The sequence below is a fragment of the Erpetoichthys calabaricus genome, chromosome 5 (genome assembly GCF_900747795.2).
Source record: "Erpetoichthys calabaricus chromosome 5, fErpCal1.3, whole genome shotgun sequence".
Taxonomy (NCBI): domain Eukaryota; kingdom Metazoa; phylum Chordata; class Cladistia; order Polypteriformes; family Polypteridae; genus Erpetoichthys; species Erpetoichthys calabaricus.
In genome coordinates, this window is record NC_041398.2 from 30,842,186 (window position 1) to 30,862,559 (window position 20,374).

Consider the following 20,374-nt stretch of genomic DNA (forward strand, 5'->3'; position numbering starts at 1 on the left):
GTTGATTTAGTACAAACATTACAAAATTTGTCTTTAAACAGATATTCACAGACACAAGGAATAAATTATCAAGTACTGTGATAGAGAGTGGTGCTTGAGGGACTTTCAAAACTCAACTCTGTGCTATTTTGGGCAGAAAATTGACAAATAGGATTGGTGAGATTTGTTGGACTATCTATTCCATTTTTTTTTCTCTGTCCACTTTGACCAACTGACCTTACAAGTAGATCGTCATTTAGTGACTAAATAAATAAATATTCAAGGACTCCATTTTTTTCAATCATATATCCATGTAAATGTGCCATATTTATTTGCTTCATACTATGTGTACATTATTAGTCTTATCTAGTTTTCATTTGTTTTTCTTTGCATGCATCTATTTCTTTGAAATCTTTGGACAACATTGTTTATATGAAAATGAATGCGGTTGTTAACTTGTTCAAATGATTTTTCCATGGTGAAGGGGACAGAAAAGTCATTGGAGATGCATTTTAATGCTGGTTATAAATGTAAGCAAGCTACGATATATTCTGACGCTGCACCTACTCTGTTTCTCTTCTTGGTACTCAAATGTGGCATTTGATGCCACTGCCTTACTGCCAAGTTGTTTTGCCTGCCTAAGGAAAAGTCATTTCTGATGGAGGATCGCAGGAATCGTCAGGTAGAGGGGTCCTTTCATCAGATTGGCAGGCGCAGCACTGACTCAACTGTGGAATGAATGGCCAATAGGGGGAGGCAGCTTGATGGCCAAGGTCTCCAGGACTCTGAACAAATCCAAATCCTATTATGTGATATCATCTACTGTTGAATTCTGCTTTGTACTTGTAATTTCTCTACTGAACTATTGTATTGAGGATTACTTGTGCTCGGTTCTGTGTATTGTATTGACCCCCTTCTCTTTGACACCCACTGCACACCCAACATACCTGGAAAGGGGTCTCTCTTTGAACAGACTTTTCTCAAGGTTTCTTCCATTTTGTCCCTACATTGTATTTTGGGGGGGGGGGGGGGGGGTTCCTTGTCTTCTTAGAGAGTCAAGGATGGGGGGCTGTCAAAAGGCAGGGCCTGTTAAAGTCCAGTGCGGCACTCCTTGTGTGATTTTGGACTATACAAAAATAACTTGTATTGTATTGCATTCTAATGTCAGGTGTAATTGGGGTCCAAGTCGCTTTACCTACCTGTTCTCTAATAAAAAAAAAGATAACCGATATAATGATGATGTTGGCAAATCTTATTAAGCGACTGGCGAAAGACTTTAAACAATTATTACTTATAATAAATATTATAATAGTTACATTTAATGATTTTACATTATCACATCTCGGCAAACCTTAATTTGGATTTAGCTTTTAAAACGGATGAATATACAAAGAAGTGATGTATTCTCAAGGTTGTCCGCCTTAAATATAATAAACGTACGCTCTCGTCCTTTTTTCGGAGCCATCACTTCACGGAGACTGATCGTGCGCTCCCTTTATCTTTACAACTCTAAATGAAGACTGCTAAATTCAGCATCAATATATCTACCGATTTAACCAAAAACGATCTGCTCCTGTAAAATAAGTGTTTAAAATACACTCAATGTTCTAATGTTTACAATAAATATTCTACCATCTTTTAAAAATGCCGCTAATGCGATCACTACGAAAGCCTTTATACTCACATTTTCAACTGTAAGTTGATGTCCAGGTCACAACTGTACACATAATTAAACTTGTCCGTTTCCACCATGGTGCTTCGTGGGCACGGCAAGACCACCGAGTCAACCTTTGAGGGCCAGGGCTACCCAGTTTGGCAGGGTCAGCCTTCAGGTTGGCTCAGTCGACAGCTTGAGCTTCCAGGTATTGTGTTCCGCCAGGTCTGGCCCTCAAGAAACCCGTCCGGAAAGCTTCTCTCTCGCTAAACCCGTTGAGACTGGCTCACCTAACGGTTCCACCCTATGCGGACCTCAGTGCTCCTTCAGCAGCCTAACCTGCTATTCCCTTTCCTCGGGAGCTCCAATATGAAATACATGTACTCCCGGTGCTCACGTAAACCTTCAATCAACGCCGGTCTGTCGGTTTGGTAGGCTTTTACAGAAAGCAATGACAAAACTATGGTCACGTGTTGTTTCTTCACTTCTTATAGACTACTTAATCAATTTCAGAAAAACAGAGACGCCAACAACCAAGCAAGAATTTGTGTACATATCTATGTTTTGCTTTGCTTGCTCTATCTACTAGAAATGCCTACAGAGAGGCGGAGAAGATCGACGAGTCTCGTGTCTGATTGGTCAAAGCTGGAGATTCTAGCCTATCAGTGTTTTTCTTCCGGAAACATCTGCCACTTCGGATGGCTTCTGTCAAAGTGTGATCTCCGAGTTAAGATTTTTGCGTAGCGAACACCAAGACTGTGAGTTCTTAACAGAGTAACGAGTGGTAGTGAGACTTATATGGTAGTTTTTATTATCAACTAACTAGTAAAGTTGCCCATCAATGACGGGCAGCTTGCTACTTCAAAACTGTAGAATAATAAACAGACTTTGATGTAAATAATTACTTGATTCTACTTTAAAATGCAAATTGATATTATATTTACGGACATATTCCAATTAAACTGAAATAATAAATATAGTGTTATTTATACTGGTATAAAGTCATCTAAAGCGAATACACGTCACATTTCAAGCGATTGCTTCTTCATTTAATAATTTTTACAGTATTTTCTGGAGGGTACATAAGAAAAAACCCGTGTGACGTCGTTCGTGAGTAAGCAGAATAAAGCAGCACATGAAAGAAACCCATCTGTTCTTAAATAAATACCGACAGTTTTCAGTTGCAGACCTTGTGTTCTGCGTAATGTCATAGCACAGCAGCTACAAATATGAAGTTGCAGATTTCTTGGGAATCAGCGTTATTCTTTGGATGAAAATGATTTGTCCCGTTCCGTCGCATGCAAATATCTCGGCCTTTATTATATGGCTGTGAAGAGCTGTAAGTTTCAATGTGTATGTTTTCAAACGGTGGTCTCGATGTTCTGGCTTTTAGGATTACGCATCAGACACTTTCTTCTGGCATTGGCAGATCTTGTATTTAAATTGTTTATCTTTCTAAAAGGCATATTATTTAAAGTAAATTTAAAAAGGAAATAGAATTAGTGCAACATAATAACTTTATTCCACAGAACGTGAATGGTTAAACTTTCATGACAATTTATTCGAATACATCCATGGCTTGGGACAGAAAATTTAAGAAAATAATGTGTCTCATAACAATTAAGATTTCTTTAGGAATTATTTACAAATATGAAATGCAAAATATTAACCATGTCAAGTCAGAATTTAATAGATGTACCTTTGGCTGCCATAATAGTCTTGAGTATTTTTTCACAGAGCTTTCTCCGTTTACTTTGACATCAATTCGTATGTTTCTAGAGGTCAGTGCCAAAAAAGACAAATCCTCTGTGATTCAAAGATGTATAATAATAAAAACCTGAGGAAACTTCCAAGGGGGCGAATACTTTTTATATGCAGTGCACAGGCTTAAAATAATACACTTGACACAAAATTTAAGAAATATTTTATGCCAGTATTTAATTTACAGGAATTTAGCTTGGTAGCTGTGCAGCTGCTTATAACAGAACAAGCCACTACATACTAATAACTTAAACAATATACTATAAGTTAAACAGCACACATTATAAACAGTTGCAGGATAATGCAATTATGAAAGAGATGTGCAAATGGTTTGCAAATGAAAGTGTGGGTGCGTAGTGTGCAAGCACATGCATACCCTTACATGTATTTATAACTCATCATCATCATCATCATCATGGCTGTCTGTCGACCCAACAATGACGATGTCCATCCATTTGTCCATTTCCCTCACTCCCCCACCTGTGTACAGTATATGCTGGTGGGAGAGTAGGCCAATTTGGGAAAGGCAGGGAATTTGCCCCCAGTACATTGGGTTGCTTTTGATGGTGATGTCTTGCCATTCTCTTCTCCTCTTGTTGATGTGTCCATTGTTGTCCAAAGTGATGGACTTCCTTCATTTTATTATCATCTCCAAAGGACATGGTCCTCAGCAAGTGTCTCAAAGCTGCATATGTGGGAATGGAGCAGGTCATTAGAGAGCGCTTCAAGTAGACCTTTTCCGGCTTCTTTTTTTTGGTCCACCCTTGAGTTTGGGATCCTTCAGTGAGTTCACCATACAGGACCATCCAATGAGGAAGATATGATGCGAAGGAAGAGCCTGCTCAAAGAAATTGTTGATATCAGTGGCAGTGGACGGTGCGCAATCCCTCAATCACACCGCTTCACTTCCTGTTGGGAAATTCATGCGGCAAGCCAGGAGCAAGGCGATGATGTATTTCAGGAAGTTGCACCACTTTGGATGGACCCCTTGGTGGGTAAGGGGGTGTGAGTGGTTGAGTCAGTCTTAGTCAGGATCTCACCGGTGATGCCATGAAAGGCCCTTCCAGGAGTACACAATTCCCAATGGCATCACTCAGGGGATCATTGATTCATGCAAACCACTCCACAACATTAAGGCGCTGACTGAGTGGAGGGTTATAACCCATACATGTAGATACATAATACATACACACACACACACACCTTCATATTACATTATATTACATAAACCTTATTTATCCCCAAGGTAAAATTTAGATGCATACAGCAACAGAAATATAAAAGAATAAAGATATAGACTCGTAGGACAAATAATAAATCAGTTACAGTGAAACCTCGGTTTACGACCATAATTCGTTCCACAACTCTGGTCGTAAACCGAGTTGGTCGTGAACCGAAGCAATTTCTTCCATAGGATTGTATGTAAATACAATTAATCCGTTCCAGACCGTAGAAACTGTATGTAAATATATACATTTTTTCAGTTTTTAAGCACAAATATAGTTAATTATACCATAGAATGCACAGCGTAATGGTAAACTAAATGTAAAAACGTTGAATAACACTGAGAAAACCTTTAACAACAGAGAAAACTAACACTGCAATAGTTCGCGCTATAGTGCTAGGAACCGCTCTCGCTAAAAACACTTTTTTTAATGAGTTTTAAGCACAGGGGAAAAAAAGGAACATTTGAAAAATCCGTAATTTAATAAACCACCAAGAAAAGAAACACTGCAAACAATGCAGGCTACGAACCGATCACCGGAAACATAACTGAAAACAAAACAAGCCTTCTCTAACTTATGCGTCCCTCAATCGCTCTGTGTGTGTGTGCGTGCGTCTCTCTTTTGCGAGCCTGGAGCGCTCCTGTGTGTGTGCGCCGTCCTCTCTCCCTACCCCCCCCCCCCCCCCAGCCTGTGTGTGTGTGTGTGGGTGTGTGTATGCGTGCGTCTCTCTTTTGCGAGCCTGGAGCACCTGTGTGTGTCTCTCTAGCGCGCGCCTCTCTCTCTCCCCCGCCTGTGTGTGCGTGCGTCTCTCTTTTGCGAGCCTGGAGCGCCTGTGTTGTATTGTCACGCTTGGGTCACAGATTTGCACAGAGACACAGGAGGTTGTAGAAAAAAAGGAACTTTATTCAAAGCACTGCAAACAAACATTTGTCTCTTTTCAACAGTTTAAACGTGCTCCATGACAAGTCAGAGATGACAGCTCCGCCAGGAGCACAGATTGTCTGAGAGAGAAGAAGGAGAAGCAAGCAACCAATTTAACAAACTGAAAGAAGCCCGTGCAGGCTTTTTAAAAAGGCGGAGCACCGCGCGAGAGGCATATTACGCGACAGAGCCGGCAAGAAGGGAAAGGAGGAATGTGAAGGTAGTCTGTCCATGTTTCTTAGGGGTTTTCCCAGGGACGTCTGTATTCTCTGGGGGTGCGATCAGCTTTGCAGCTCACAGTGTGTCTGTCTAGAGCGCTCCTGTGTGTGTGCGCACGCCTCTCTCGCGCGTGTTCCTGTGTGTGTGTGTGTACAGCCCTCTGTCTCTTGCGCTGCCTCTGTGTGTGTGTGTGTGTGTGTGTGTGTGTGTGCGTGTGCGCGTGCTCGTGCTCTCTCTCGCTCGCTGCACAGGAAATGCACAGGGAGAGAATGAACATCAACAAACCGAAAGGGAACCTGGCTTGTTCGTAAACCGAGTGTTTGGTCGTGAACCGAGGCAAAAGTTTGGCGAACTTTTTGGTCGTAAACCGAGTTGTACGTATACCGAGACGTTCGTAAACCGAGGTTCCACTGTATTTATTTATATTGTGAAGAAATTATAAAATGAACTTAAAGTGTATACACATTTACTTTTGGACACTGGGAGGAAGCATTAAATTGCCTGATAGCAGAAATGGACTAAGCAGCTAGTCAGCGTGCTCCTCACTGTGCATCTTTAGGTATTAGAGAGCATTCAAAGGACACAGACTGGCTTTCTGTTGCCTCCTTTAGAAGCAAAGACACTTCATAATGTTTGGGACAAAGACACATTTTTCCTTGATTTACCCCTTTGCACTTAACACCCGTGGGGAACAGCCCGGACACAGACAGGTAGACTTCATTTGAATCACCACACACGTTTATTTACAACTATTATTTACAATTATGCCACACACAACCTTGTGCCGCAGCACCAATCACCCCAAAGTCCTGGCTTCTCCAAATGCCTCTTTCTCTCTTCTGGCCGCCTCCACTCCTGTCCTCCGAGCTCTGTCCACTTCCACCCGATTCCTGTCATCGAATGGAGGGAGGCGGCCCCTTTGAAGCTCACCCGGACGTGCTCCAGGTGCCTCCTGATAACCTTCCGCCTGCACTCCCAGGTGTGGCGGAAGTGCTGAGGGCCAGGGCTCCACAGGCATCAGGGCACCCCCTGGCAGTGACCACAGGCCCCTATAGGGTTGAGCTTCCAAGCTCTGTTCCCGTGGTCCCTATACCTTCCAGGGCGGCTGCCCTCTCGTGGTCCCTCTTCCGGTCCTTCCAGGCGTCCCAGCTGGGTACCACCCCCAGCCGCTCGCCACACACCCCCACCACCATGTTTAACAGATGAGGTGATTTGCTTTGGTTCTCGGGCAGTTCCTTATCATCTCCACACTTTGCTCTTGCCATCACTCTGATGCAGGTGCACCTTTGTCATGTCTGTCCACAAGACCTTTTTTCAGAATGTGGCAGGCTATTTTAAGTCCTTTTTCACAAACTGTCATCTGGCCATCCTGTGTTTGTGGCTGTACTACTTTTTGCATCTTGCAGTGTATCCTCTGTATTTCTGTTCATGAAGTTTTCTACAGATAGTCGTCTCTGAGATGTCCTTATCTGCCTCCAGTAGACTGAGTCTGATCTGTCAGACAGGCCTTTGGCCCTTTTTATTTACCATATACGTAGAAGATTCTTCTGTCATCGGCAGTGGAGGTCTTCCTTGGCCTACCAGTCTCTTTGTGATTCTTTCTTCTTAATCATATTCCATGCAGATGATTTAGGGCATCCTAAGGATTTAATAGTTATATTCTTTTTTTTTCAGCCTTATAATGGCTTCTTTGAATTTCATGGCACAGTTTCTTCCTCATGTTGAACAATGGCAACCACATACTCCAAATGGTAGAAGCAGGCCGAGGTATCTTATGAAGCAATGAAACCCACCCGAGGACACTTGTGATGACAATTGTCCCAAACATTATGGTGCCCTGAAATGGGGGGACCATGTAGAAAAAGTGTTGTCATTACTACATGCTGTGACCGAAATTATGTGCAAATCCTCTTACGTGAAAGTCTTCAATGTGCACTTTAATCCCGTCTGAATTGTTTGATTTGTAATTTTAAACTGTGGAGCAGAGGGATTAAATCAAGGAAAAATGTGTCTTGTCCGAGACAGTAGGTGGTGCTGAGAGACCAGGAGACATTTTCAGGCATGTGAACTGCTAAGAATGTTAAAGTCACAGTGCATCACTCCCTCCATGTTACCAAAACTCCACAGTTAGCTCCTTTTCTTGACATTGAGGGATATATTGTTGTTAATTGGTGCAAATATTCAAAGCAGTGCAACCTTACAGCTTTAGATGCCCAGCCATTCATCCCAGCTGGGTATCTATTCATTCACATTTAGAAACTGCTACCAAAATTTCAAGAAGAGTTCTCGACAAACCAATTACCGTGACCACACGGTAATACCCGAACTATGTTTGCACTGTTTTTCGTGTTTTTTGTATCTCACACCCTCATACACCTTTATCATAAGAGCATCCCTTATCTACGATGGAGCGTTCGATCAAAAGAAAATATGAAGCTGGTTTTAAATTAAAAGTCATTAAAGTGGTGAAAGAAATTGGTAACTGCGCTGCTGCAACAAAATTTGATGCGTCTGAGAAACTGGTGCGAGATTGGAGGAGTCAAGAAAATGTAAAAAAAAAATTAAGTGTCGCATTTTTGAACGGGCGTATAAGTTGGGGTCTGATTTTATGATCGACTTTTCGAGTTTCAAAACCCGACTTATGCGTGAGTATATATGGTAATTGTTTACATTTATTTATTTTTTTTACATTTGGTACAGGCGGCATGGTGGCGCAGTGGTAGCGCTGCTGCCTCGCAGTTAGGAGACCCGGGTTCGCTTCCCGGGTCCTCCCTGCGTGGAGTTTGCATGTTCTCCCCATGTCTGTGTGGGTTTCCTCCCACAGTCCAAAGACATGCAGGTTAGGTGGATTGGCGATTCTAAATTGTCCCTGGTGTGTGGGTGTGTTTGTGTGTGTCCTACGGTGGGTTGGCATCCTGCCCGGGATTGGTTCCTGCCCTGTGTTGGCTGGGATTGGCTCCAGCAGACCCCCGTGACCCTGTGTTCGGATTCAGCAGGTTGGAAAATGGATGGATGGATATTTGGCACACTAAAGATTGACAAGGCAGGATTTGAAGGTTCTACTTCATTTGTGGCCCCCTAGTGGTTATAGTGCTGTACTGTAACACCTTCAGAAAGCCAGGGCCAGTTTGATCCCTGACTTTGCTTTACTCTGTGACCCCACATTATCCAGTGGATAATGTTGAAATGTGGAAACCGTTACAGTGTACAGTTATGATTTGTTTGTTGGTATAAATAAAAACTAAGAAACTTTAATGTGCTTTGAGTCACAAACCCAGCAACATGTCTCTTCCATACACTTCGATCATCAAATCCGTTTTATGCGTTACATATATAGAGAGACAACACTTTCATAAAATAATTACTTTCACCTATTCCTTCTTAACACCATTCATGTACTTTTTCTTCAGTGATTGTATAACAGAACAACACAAATTAATTACTTGAATTATTTCTTATAATTTCATGTTGGGCACTGAAAATTTTAGTTCAGTGTTTAATAGGGAAGCAAATATTGTCTAATAGGTCAATTCTGTAGCTGGGAACAGGGAAATGTGGGCTGACCTGCTTGGCCTGCACCCCCTCAACCCTCACTAAGAGAAGCGTTATCAAATGATGAGATTTAATCATTGATGTAAAGACATAAGCCGCCACCTGGTGGCTGTTCAGTCTAATTAAACAATTATATTTATCCAACACTTTTCTAACCTTCTTAAAGTTTTGCATATACAGAAGAGTGTGGAACCACTTCAGTCACTACCAATGTGTAGCTTCCACATGGATGATGCAACTGCAGTCATTCTTACACCAGTGGTATTAGATAGATAGATAGATAGATAGATAGATAGATAGATAGATAGATAGATAGATAGATAGATAGATAGATAGATAGATAGATAGATAGATAGATAGATAGATAGATACTTTATTAATCCCAAGGGGAAATTTACATACTCCAGCAGCACCTTACTGATACAAAAAACAATATTAAATTAAAGATTGATAATAATGCAGGTAAAAAACACAATAACTTTATATAATGTTAACGTTTACCTCCCCGGGTGGAATTGAAGAATCGCATAGTTTGGGGGAGGAAAGATTTTCTCAGTCTGTCAGTTGAGCAGGACAGTGACAGCAGTCTGTAGCTGAAGCTGCTCCTCTGTCTAGAGATGACACCGTTTAGTGGATGCAGTGGATTTTTCATAATTGATAGGAGCCTGCTGAGCGCCCGTCGCTCTGCCACAGATGTCAAACTGTCTAGCTCCATGCCAACAATAGAGCCTGCCTTCCTCACCAGTTTGTCTAGGCTTGCGGCGTCTTTCTTCTTAATGCTGCCTCCCCAGCACACCACTGCGTAGAAGAGGGCGCTCGCCACAACCGTCTGATAGAACATCTGCAGCATCTTATTGCAGATGTTGAAGGACACCAGCCTTCTAAGGAAGTATAGCCGGCTCTGTCCTTTCTTACACAGAGCATCAGTATTGGCAGTCCAGTCTAATTTATCATCCAGCTGCACTCCCAGGTATTTATAGGTCTGCACCATCTGCACACAGTCACCTCTGATGATCACTGGGTCCATGAGGGGACTGGGCCTCCTAAAATCCACCACCAGCTCCTTGGTTTTGCTGGTGTTCAGGTGTAGGTGGTTTGAGTCGTGGTGAAGGGTTGAGAGGTTTAATTAGCCAATAAGGGGCAAGGGATAATTAGGGAGGCAAAATTACCAGGATGAGGTGAGCAGTTTAGCCAGGAGATCATGAAGCACCCTACTTTTTTTTTCTTTTCTTGAAAGATACCCAGCAATCTTTTATGACCACAGAAAGTCAGGAAAGTCCAAAGGACAGAACCAGTTTTTACAGCCATCACTGGGGATCCACATGCAGACCATGGGTGCCCGGGGATCTTTAATAACTGCAGAGAGTCAGGATCTCGGTTTCACATCTCATTTCAAGGATGGCACTGGGGACACAGGGTCCCTGTCACTGCACTGGGGACGTTGGGATTCAACCAAGTACTATCTGGGGCCAAACATGCTTAGCTTCAGGTGGATTACCTCGACTAGCATACCAGTGTATTTTACAATGAAGACTGTTCTAAGCAGTGAGTCTACATAAAGTAGAATAAATAAATTTACATTTATTTATTTGGCTGATGCTTTTATCCAAAGCGACTTACATCATTTGAGATACTGTACAATTGGTTACATTTCTTTCATTTTTCCAATTGGAGCACAGGCAGGTGAAATGACTTGCTCATGGTCATTTAATGTCAAATGTGGAATGTATGGTCCAAAGCCACACAAATACAAAATCTTTAAATTCTTTTTTAAACCACTCATTGTGTGCAAGGCAAGAACCAATAGTGGAAGAGATATCTGACCATGATAAGGTATACTCCTTGACTCCATCATATTGAACCAATTTAGAGTGACCAGTCACCATAACCTCTTTGCCTCTTTGATGTGTGAGGAAACTAGAGTAGCAGGAAAATGTCCTCAAAGATGCTGGGAAAAGACAAGAACTTTCTAAGCACAGGAGGTAAACCCAGGACTTCTCCCTGTCTATTTTTGTTATGACACACACACAGCCTTGAGGATTACTGTAAGCACAAAAGAAAAGGAGATGGCTGAGAAATGAGAAATCATGGTCAAATGGAAAGCAAGCTTCATAATATTGGTGAAGCTAAAACAAGAAAAAATAAGCAGAAACAAAGGGCAAGAGGCAAGATTGCATTGGTTTGGACGTGTGCAGAGCAGAGATGCTGGGTATATTGGGAAATGATCCTAAGGATAGAGCTGCCAGGCAAGAGGAAAAGAGGAAGGCCTAAGAGAAGGTTTATGGATGTGGTGAGAAAGGACATGTAGGTTATGGGTGTGACAGAACAAGATGACGAGGACAGGAAGAGATGAAACAAGATGGGTGGTCAGAAAATCAAGAGTACAATTTATGAGAAGGATTTAGGAGTCATAGTGGACTCTAAGCTATCAACTTCCAGACAGTATTCAGAAGCCATTAAGAAGGCTAACAGAATGTCAGGTTATATGGTGCCCTGATGTGTGGAGTAAAAAGACCAAGGAGGTTCTACTCAAGCTTTATAACATATTGGTGAGGCCTCATCTTGAGTACTGTGTTCAGTTTTGGACTCCAGGCTACAAAAAGGACATAGCAGCACTAGAAAAATGTCCAGAGAAGAGCGACTTCACTGATTCCAGGGCTACAGGGGATGAATTATGTGGAAAGATTAAAAGAGCTGAGCCTTTACAGTTTAAGCAAAACAAGATTAAGAGGTGACATGACAGAAGTGTTTAAAATTATGAAGAGAATTAGTCCAGTGGATTGAGACTGTTATTTTAAAATGAGTTCATCAAGAACACAGGGACACAGTTGGAAACTTGTTAAGAGTAAAATTTGCACAAACATTAGGAAGTTTTTCTTTACACAAAGAACGATAGACATTTGGAATAAGCTACCAAGTAGTGTGGTTGATAGTAAGACTTTAGGGACTTTCAAAACTCGACTTGATGTTTTTTTGGAAGAAATAAGTGGATAGGACTGGCGAGCTCTGTTGGGCTGAATGGCCTGTTCTCATCTAAATTGTTCAAATGTTCTAAAGATGATCTGCTGTGGCAACCCCTAACGGGAGCAACCAAAAGAAGAAGAAGAGGAAAGGGCAAAACAAAATCAAAAGTCAGATTCAGAAGAGGGTCGTAACCAAAATGGAAAATTCAAATGCTCAAAAATGTTGTTTTATCCATTGAGGGATACCATAATATGAAGGAAATGAGTAGAAAAAACAATAAATAAATGATTGGAACCTACTGCTTTTGCACACGATATACAGTTTGTGCTCATGTTTTAACTAAAATATTCCATCTATTTAGGTAATTCATGAACATGTCTTAATTAAAACATTCCCTCAGAGTACGTATTTTATGCGCACATTTTATTTAAAACATTCTCGCAGTGTAGTTAATACGTGCGCCTGTGTTCTCTACGTAGCCCTGCTGTGTTTGTTGTTGTATACAGCGAGCCTAATGGACAGAGACACTGTGGTAAGGTTACTTTTCAGTTTGGAATTGAGTTATGATTGCATTGAACCATGAGTTACGACAGTATTGATCTTGCCTTATGGAACACCATTCTGACTAAGCGGCAGTTACAAAGGATTCTCACGGCTAATGGGCTCTACTGACGATGCTATTCCAACATCGAAAGATCATTCACTTTATTGATGATCAGTTATGAGATACCGCACAAATATTGCTGGATGTACATCAAGTGCACACAAGTTACATTGTTGAAGGAACGCTTTGAATAAGACATGGGCATGAATTAGCTACATGGTGGAAATGTTTTATTCAAAACGTGCATGTGAATTGCATAAATCGTGTGAACCTTTTAATTAAAACGTGTACATGTTCCCACAATTTATTCTTTTTTTTTCTACCCATGCCCTCCCTGGAACTCCATACCACAAAATGTGAACGCCACCATATTTATAATCTAAGCTCCCATTACATCATCAACACAATGTTCACATGGCTTTCAAAAGGAAAGTGTCGTATAAGTAAAGAAAACTAAGAAGTTAATGAAAATTACTTTCAAATTATGAAGCAAAATGTGAAAAATAGTAACAGATATGGAGTCCTCATTACTAATTGCCTACAACAGAATTACACAAATACAGTTTAATACTGCAATTTTATATTCTGTAGTGTCCTTAGTACTGGAAGATTTAAATGACCTTTGCCTTTAGAGCAGGGGTCTCCAACACGTCGCTCGCAAGCTACCAGTAGCTCACAACCTCTTTCCAAGTAGCTAGCCAAAGGGTTAATGAATCCTACATAAATTTGAAAACTTGATTAGTCAAATTAGGGGTGGGTGATCTTTCCAAAAAAATCATATCACAATCCTTTTAACACAAAATCACAATCCACATTCTGAATTGCAATCTATCTTTTCAATGTGGCATACACTTAAGAGAATATCTGGACTCAGACTCATCAAGACCTAAGTAACACTTTATTTTAAATATCAAGCAAAGTTGAATTCAATTGTCCTCTCATTCACTAGCTAAGCAGAGTTAAGGAACACGACCCAAAGCTGGCGAGTGAGTGAGGAAGGCCCCTCCCCTTGGCGTCTCTCTTTCACAAATAAATCTGCACCACAAGCGAACTATGATACATAGCGAAATGAGAGAAGTCGCAAAATCAACCGGAATGTTCAAGCAAATTATAGGTAAAAACCCGATCTAAATCCGTTAAGTAGTTCTCTCGTGAAAAGCGGACAGACAGACAGAAAGACACTGGATTTTATACATTACTGTATATATTAGTATACCTTAAAAATAATATGCAAGTCTCAACAACATTCTCAGCACTTCTGGAGCTTAGCAGAGCCAGATAACTATAATAATCTTCACCAAGCAGCTGTGAAAATGTCTGCTTTGTTTGGGTCTTCATATCTCTGTGAGTCTGACATGAATGTCATGAAATCAAAGTTCAGAACAAGACTGACAGATGAACATTTAAATGACTCCAGAAAAGTCAACCTAAGTGGCTCCACTCCACCATACACCTGCTTCTCTTGCTGACTCCATGCAGTTCCAGTCATCTGACTAACTCAAAAACACATCACACATGCAACTGGACATGTGAAGACTCTTGTGAAGTGAAACAGTGACATGTAACAAGATGATAAATGAGTAAGTCATATCTGTATATTTGTAATTGCATTGTTCTATTTTGACAGCATTCATGTTTTAATTCAATAGTGTGAGATACACTAGAAAATGCATACAGACATACAAAATGCACTTGCAGGTGAACTAAATATTTTTTGGGATGTTTGTGAGTTATGGACACCAACATTTTGTAAATGTTCAGGCATAACAAGCTTATTCAGTTTGTTTGGGTTGAAATAAGCTATCTGTGGTGGGCTGGTGCCCTGCCCGGGGTTTGTTTCCTGCCTTGCGCTCTGTGTTGGCTGGGATTGGCTCCAGCAGACCTCCATGACCCTATAGTTAAGATATAGCGGGTTGGATAATGGATGGATGGATGGATGGATGGAAATAAGCTATGAGAATAAACGTTAAAAAACATGAATCGCTCTCGGCAATAGCTCTCAGGGGAAAAAAAGGTTGGAGACCCCTGATCTAGAGTATAACAATGATCAGCCATTCTTCATTTTAGTAAGCCCATTCCATGCTGAAACTTATCCCGACTGACTATTTTTCTACTGTATAGCACCTTTCTTAATCACCTTCCATGTTTAGTACAACAAAACTAAAACTAAGTCACCTACTCTTAATTGCTACACTACTTAATCAAATTTTATATCACCTTTTATGCTGAACTCTATCAATATAACATCAACAAGTCAAACTATACTTCTGTAGTCTTTGATGCTATACAACACGCTAAATATTTACACTAAAGAAAAAAAGCTGTAGCATTTAGGGTCAAGAAGCTCAGTTTACATCCCAGCCCACTCAGTCTGTCTGTAAGGAGATTGAATGTTCTTTTGTCTGTGTCAGGCTTAATCCCACTGTGCTGGCTTGATTAGTGACTCTCAGGTTGGCCTGGTTTAAGTGACCTGCAAGGGCATGACAACCCAGCTGGCAATGGCAGTTTCCAGACTTTCACAATTGCGTGATTGCAAAAATGTGGGTTCAGAAAATGATGAATGGATTACACTGATCAGCAAAGGTGTTGTCACTTAGGGGTGATATCGTGCTGATTTCAGAACTGTGCTCAGAATGTTTCTATCACCCATAGTTTCTGAGTTATGTCTCTTATTTAGGCTGTATATCTCTCTCTATATAAAATCCAACCGTCTGTCTGTATGTCTGTCCGCTTTTCATGAGAGAACTATTTAACGGATTTAGATTGTTTTTTTTTTCTATAATTTGCTTGAACATTCCAGTCGATTTTACGATCTCTGTCATTGTGCTAAGTATCATAGTTTGCTTGTTGTACCGATTTATTTGCGCAAATCCAAGAGAGACGTGGTGCGCCTTGGGGGGGGGCCTTTCTCACTCACCCGCCAGCCTCGGAGCGTATCTTACATCCACTTACCTAGCGAACGAGAGAACTATGTAATGGATTTAGATCTGGCTTTTTTCTAGAATTTGCTTGAACATTTGTGACTTTCCTCATCGTGCTAAGAATCATAGTTCGCTTGCAGGAGCGATATATTCGCACTAATCCGAGACAGAGGCTGAAGGCCGAGGGGAGGGGGAAGCCTGACGTCAGGGCCCTCCTTGCTCTCCTGTTTCACTTCTACATGGACGAAGCCATGGGGGACTGCTAGTTTAGTATATAAAACCTTATTAAAGTGTGACTTTTTAAATTTCAATTCAGGATTAATTTGTTTGTGAACATTTTTCAACTTTTCCAGACTGTTAGAAACCTTGGAGTGGTCAGTGACGAGCATGACAAACAGTTTCATCAGATTTCTGAAATGGAAAAGGGAAACCAAGGCAGGTGGAATCTCAGTAGGCTTGCTGAGTACTGCTGGACCCTTAAAGGGGATATTCCTGAAGTTAAGTACAGCAGAAAATTGTACACTTCAACCTTCTAGGTGAGATGCTTCCGTCATGTACACTCTTAAAAATACTGCTTCTTTCATGGCATTTTATGGTTCTTTATTGTTTATTGTGCTTCCTCATAGATCCATTGCTTGACCACGCAAAATTTCATTCTGGGATTGGTTCTTTGCATGTGAAGCTGGTTCATTGTGCATCGAATAACTTCCTAAAATAAAGAATATAAAAAACAAAATCGGGCGGCACGGTGGCGCAGTGGGTAGCGCTGCTGCCTCGCAGTTGGGAGACCTGGGGACCCGGGTTCGCTTCCCGGGTCCTCCCTGCGTGGTGTTTGCATGTTCTCCCCGTGTCTGTGTGGGTTTCCTCCGGGCGCTCCGGTTTCCTCCCACAGTCCAAAGACATGCCGGTTAGGTGGATTGGTGATTCTAAATTGGCCCTAGTGTGTGCTTGGTGTGTGGGTGTGTTTGTGTGTGTCCTGTGGTGGGTTGGCACCCTGCCCGGGATTGGTTCCTGCCTTGTGCCCTGTGTTGGCTGGGATTGGCTCCAGCAGACCCCCGTGACCCTGTGTTTGGATTCAGCGGGTTGGAAAATGGATGGATGGAAAAACAAAATCTTTAGTGTATATTAGGCTACCAACAGCAGGACACTAACAGAAGAAGAAAATCTGGACTTAGTCTGTGTTATTGTATGCAGCAACAGCTTTTTTCAAATCAAGAACCCATGAGAATTCACACATCTGTTACCATCTATTTTTAGTTATTTACTGTATGGAGCCTGTTACAGATCTTAATAAATGGGGCAGGTTCTTTGCATATAAAATTAGTTTTGGGTTTTGCAAAACTTCCTAAAATGTGGAGGAAAACAAAAACAAATGAAATCTTGAATGTATTGTAGACTGTCTAACAGTACACTAAGAGATAAAGAAATCCTAGAATTGGCCTGTGTTATTTTATGCAGAGAGAGACATTTTAAAATTGGGAATACATTGATATTTCATAAATCTCTTAGCATCTACTTATGGTTATTTATTTATAAGGAACCTGTTACAGATCTAAATAAATGAAAGGTCATTATGGAACTTTCATGTGGATGGTTCTTTTGGGAACCAGAAAATGTTCCCCTATAGCATCACTCTGAAGAACTACTCTGGCACCTTTATTTTTAAGAGTTCACTGTATATATATACTGAAAAGATTGATTAAATTAGATTAGATAAACTGGTAACACTTTAGGTCCTGCAAAAATGCATCTATTACTCATTTCCTCTTATACAACAAGACATTAAGAATGGCTTCTTTTGGTCTTCATAACACTTATAAAACATCAGAAGATCATATCTGTGCAGTGTGACATATTGACATGATAGATAGATAGATAGATAGATAGATAGATAGATAGATAGATAGATAGATAGATAGATAGATAGATAGATAGATAGATACTTTATTAATCCCAAAGGGAAATTCACATGATGATAAAATCACTTGTTGATCTGAAGGATTCCAAACTCTTATACTACATATGGAATAGCAAGAGAAATGCATCTCAGTGAAGCTCCCTCAGCCCACTCCAAAGTGAAGTTTGGTTAGTAAGTCACAGTCCTGAGATGAGTAAACGCTTTACTAATACTTTGTAAATGTTATGAAGACCCAAAGAACTGTTTTTAAGGTCTTGTTACATAAGAACAAATAAGTAATAGATACCTTTTTTATAGTACCTAAACTAAAGTGTTAAGGATAAACTTTATTAATTCCATCCATTAAACATGACAATAGAGATGTTCTTGGTCCTGGAGGGCCACAGTGGCTGCAGGTATTTGCTCCAACCCATTTTCTTAATAAGAAGCACTCATTGCTCCAGTAACACTTCCTCTTCACTTTAGTTGTCTCTCTCATTAAGATTTTGATCTCTTATTGCTTATTTTAGTCTTAAACAGTTGTATTCTTGTTTTTTAATTGCTCCTAAAGAGCAATCCCATGCAAATGACAAAAGAGACCAGCATTTCTCCATTCAGCTTGTTTCCATGTACACCCCTGTGTATTTATCATGCACTATTGGGTTTAATTAAATACTTGGAAGGAACACGAAGAGAAAAAAGTGAAGGACTGAGAATTACTCAACCATTTTAGCCTTCAGATAATTTGGATGATATCCTTAGAAAGGAACAAAAAAATTAGGATTTGAGAATGACCTGACATAGAAGAGTTAAAGCACTAACAAGCCATGAAATTATATTATTGGCAAGAATTGCTTTCTAATTAAGCAACCGGGTTAAAACAAAAATCTGCAGCCACTGCGGCCCTCCAGGACTGGGATTGAGGACCCCTGCTGTAGGAGATCACTTCAACAGCCATGGACACTGTGAGAAGGACTTTAAAGTCACAGTACTTATGGACAACTTCAGAACACAGAAGAGAGAAAGGAATGGAAAGTTAAACTGATGCTAAAATGTAACACATTACAACATGGTTTAAGTAGAGACAAGAGTTTCATAACCAGATATGAGGATTGTTTGAATCTCTTAAACTGACACAGACAACCTGACTACAGACCCACAGTGTATGGAAAGCTCATCAGAAACTTCAAAAGACTTTGTTGGACAGTTATCTTATCCAAAGATCTTAACTATCCATTGTTCTCCTCTCTTGCTAAATAAATCTTAGCCTGGAGAGGTCTATTATTTTTTTTACATTTAAGATGTCTCACTTAAAGGTTTTTCAATGCTGTATCTGTCCTGGTGTCCATATAAACTAAGGGAACTCCAGTCTCCAGGCCTGAGTTGCCTCGAAAGCTTGCATATTATATTGTATTCTTTTTAGTTAGCCAATAAAAGGTGTCATTTTGCTTGACTTCTCATTACATCCGTAATGGCTAATATGGTACAACACCCGACCACTACTTAATCGCATGGGGAAATTTAAATGCATACAACAGCAAAAACAAAAAAAAAGAAAGATGCAAACTCATAAGACAAATAATACAGAAAATACATAATTAAATGAATGTATATTATGTTTCTTGTACAAAATGAACTGTCACACACGTGTGCAGCTAAAGGGCTCAAAAGAAGGAAATTCCCAATTAGACCAGGGGGTGGCAGAGTGCATTAATCATTTCTCTTATCTCCCCACAGACCAAATTCGGAATATTCCGCCTGGCTCCCATGACGTCACTACCAATTCCACCCCAGAAAGTCGTCACTTCCAGTTCCACCCCAGAAAGACGTCACATTTCCGGGTTCCTCCTGAATGACATCATTTTCACCCTCCAAATTTTAAACCACCTTGCCTGTACTATTATTTCAGTTCTGTATTGGACTCTTGTCTGTAAAGACTATTTCCTCTACTTTTGCATCCGCGGCCAACTTCCAAGTATACAGGAGGCTGCCCCAAACCTTTTTTATTGTGTCAAGGCTTGTTTATTTACCACAGAACGTAAAGAATATAAGCATTTAGTTTGGGACATCGGGAGGAAGCATTGAATTGCCTGACAGCAGCAGACAGAAAAAAATCTCAAAGGCATTTCTTAGCTCACCGTGGTGGAATGAGCCTTTGGCTAAAAGTGTTCCAGTAGGGGATAGAGGGGATCTTTCATGATGGCATCCAATGTTGTCACCATTCTCTTTTTTAGAACAGCTTCCATTGTGTCATGGGTTAGTCTTATCTTGGAGCTTCATCAGGCATTGGCTGTCATTTGAACTCAAGATGTTTCCCCAGGAGGCCACAGGGTAGAACAATGCACTGGCTGCTATGGACTTGGACCGATAGAATATCTTCAGCAGCTTGCTGCATACATGAAAACAGCGGACTCTCCTCAGGAAGCATGGTCTGCTCTGGTGCTTCTTGTACAGCACCACTGTGTTGTCAGACCAGTCCAGTTTGCTGTTTATGTAAAACCCTAGGCACCACATATGCTGTATATTGTGCAGAAATTGCAAAATAAACTTACAAAGATTCTTGTAAACTTGAATCATTTGTCATTTAAAATTCATCCTTGATATAGAAAGTCTAATTAGTTATCTGAATTCAGCACGAAAAATACTGTAAGATTCACCTGTATCGATACGTATGAC

At 40.7% G+C, this 20,374-nt stretch overlaps 1 protein-coding gene and 1 long non-coding RNA gene across 2 annotated transcripts in view; one reads left to right on the forward strand and one right to left on the reverse strand.

Moving 5' to 3' along the window:
- pik3c3 (phosphatidylinositol 3-kinase, catalytic subunit type 3) overlaps nucleotides 1-2,092 on the reverse strand; it is a 93,609-nt gene extending 91,517 nt beyond the window's left edge. Inside the window, exon 1 of the mRNA XM_051927398.1 lies at nucleotides 1,664-2,092. Within this exon, the coding sequence (XP_051783358.1) occupies nucleotides 1,664-1,731 (68 nt within the window). The 5' untranslated portion in view covers nucleotides 1,732-2,092. The remainder of the gene's footprint in view (nucleotides 1-1,663) is intronic.
- A 231-nt stretch (nucleotides 2,093-2,323) lies between these two features.
- On the forward strand, nucleotides 2,324-20,104 carry LOC114652594 (uncharacterized). The gene is made up of 3 exons (XR_003716375.2): nucleotides 2,324-2,391; nucleotides 16,155-16,337; nucleotides 19,436-20,104. It is a non-coding gene; the product is annotated as an uncharacterized LOC114652594 (long non-coding RNA).
- The last annotated feature ends 270 nt before the right edge of the window (nucleotides 20,105-20,374 follow it).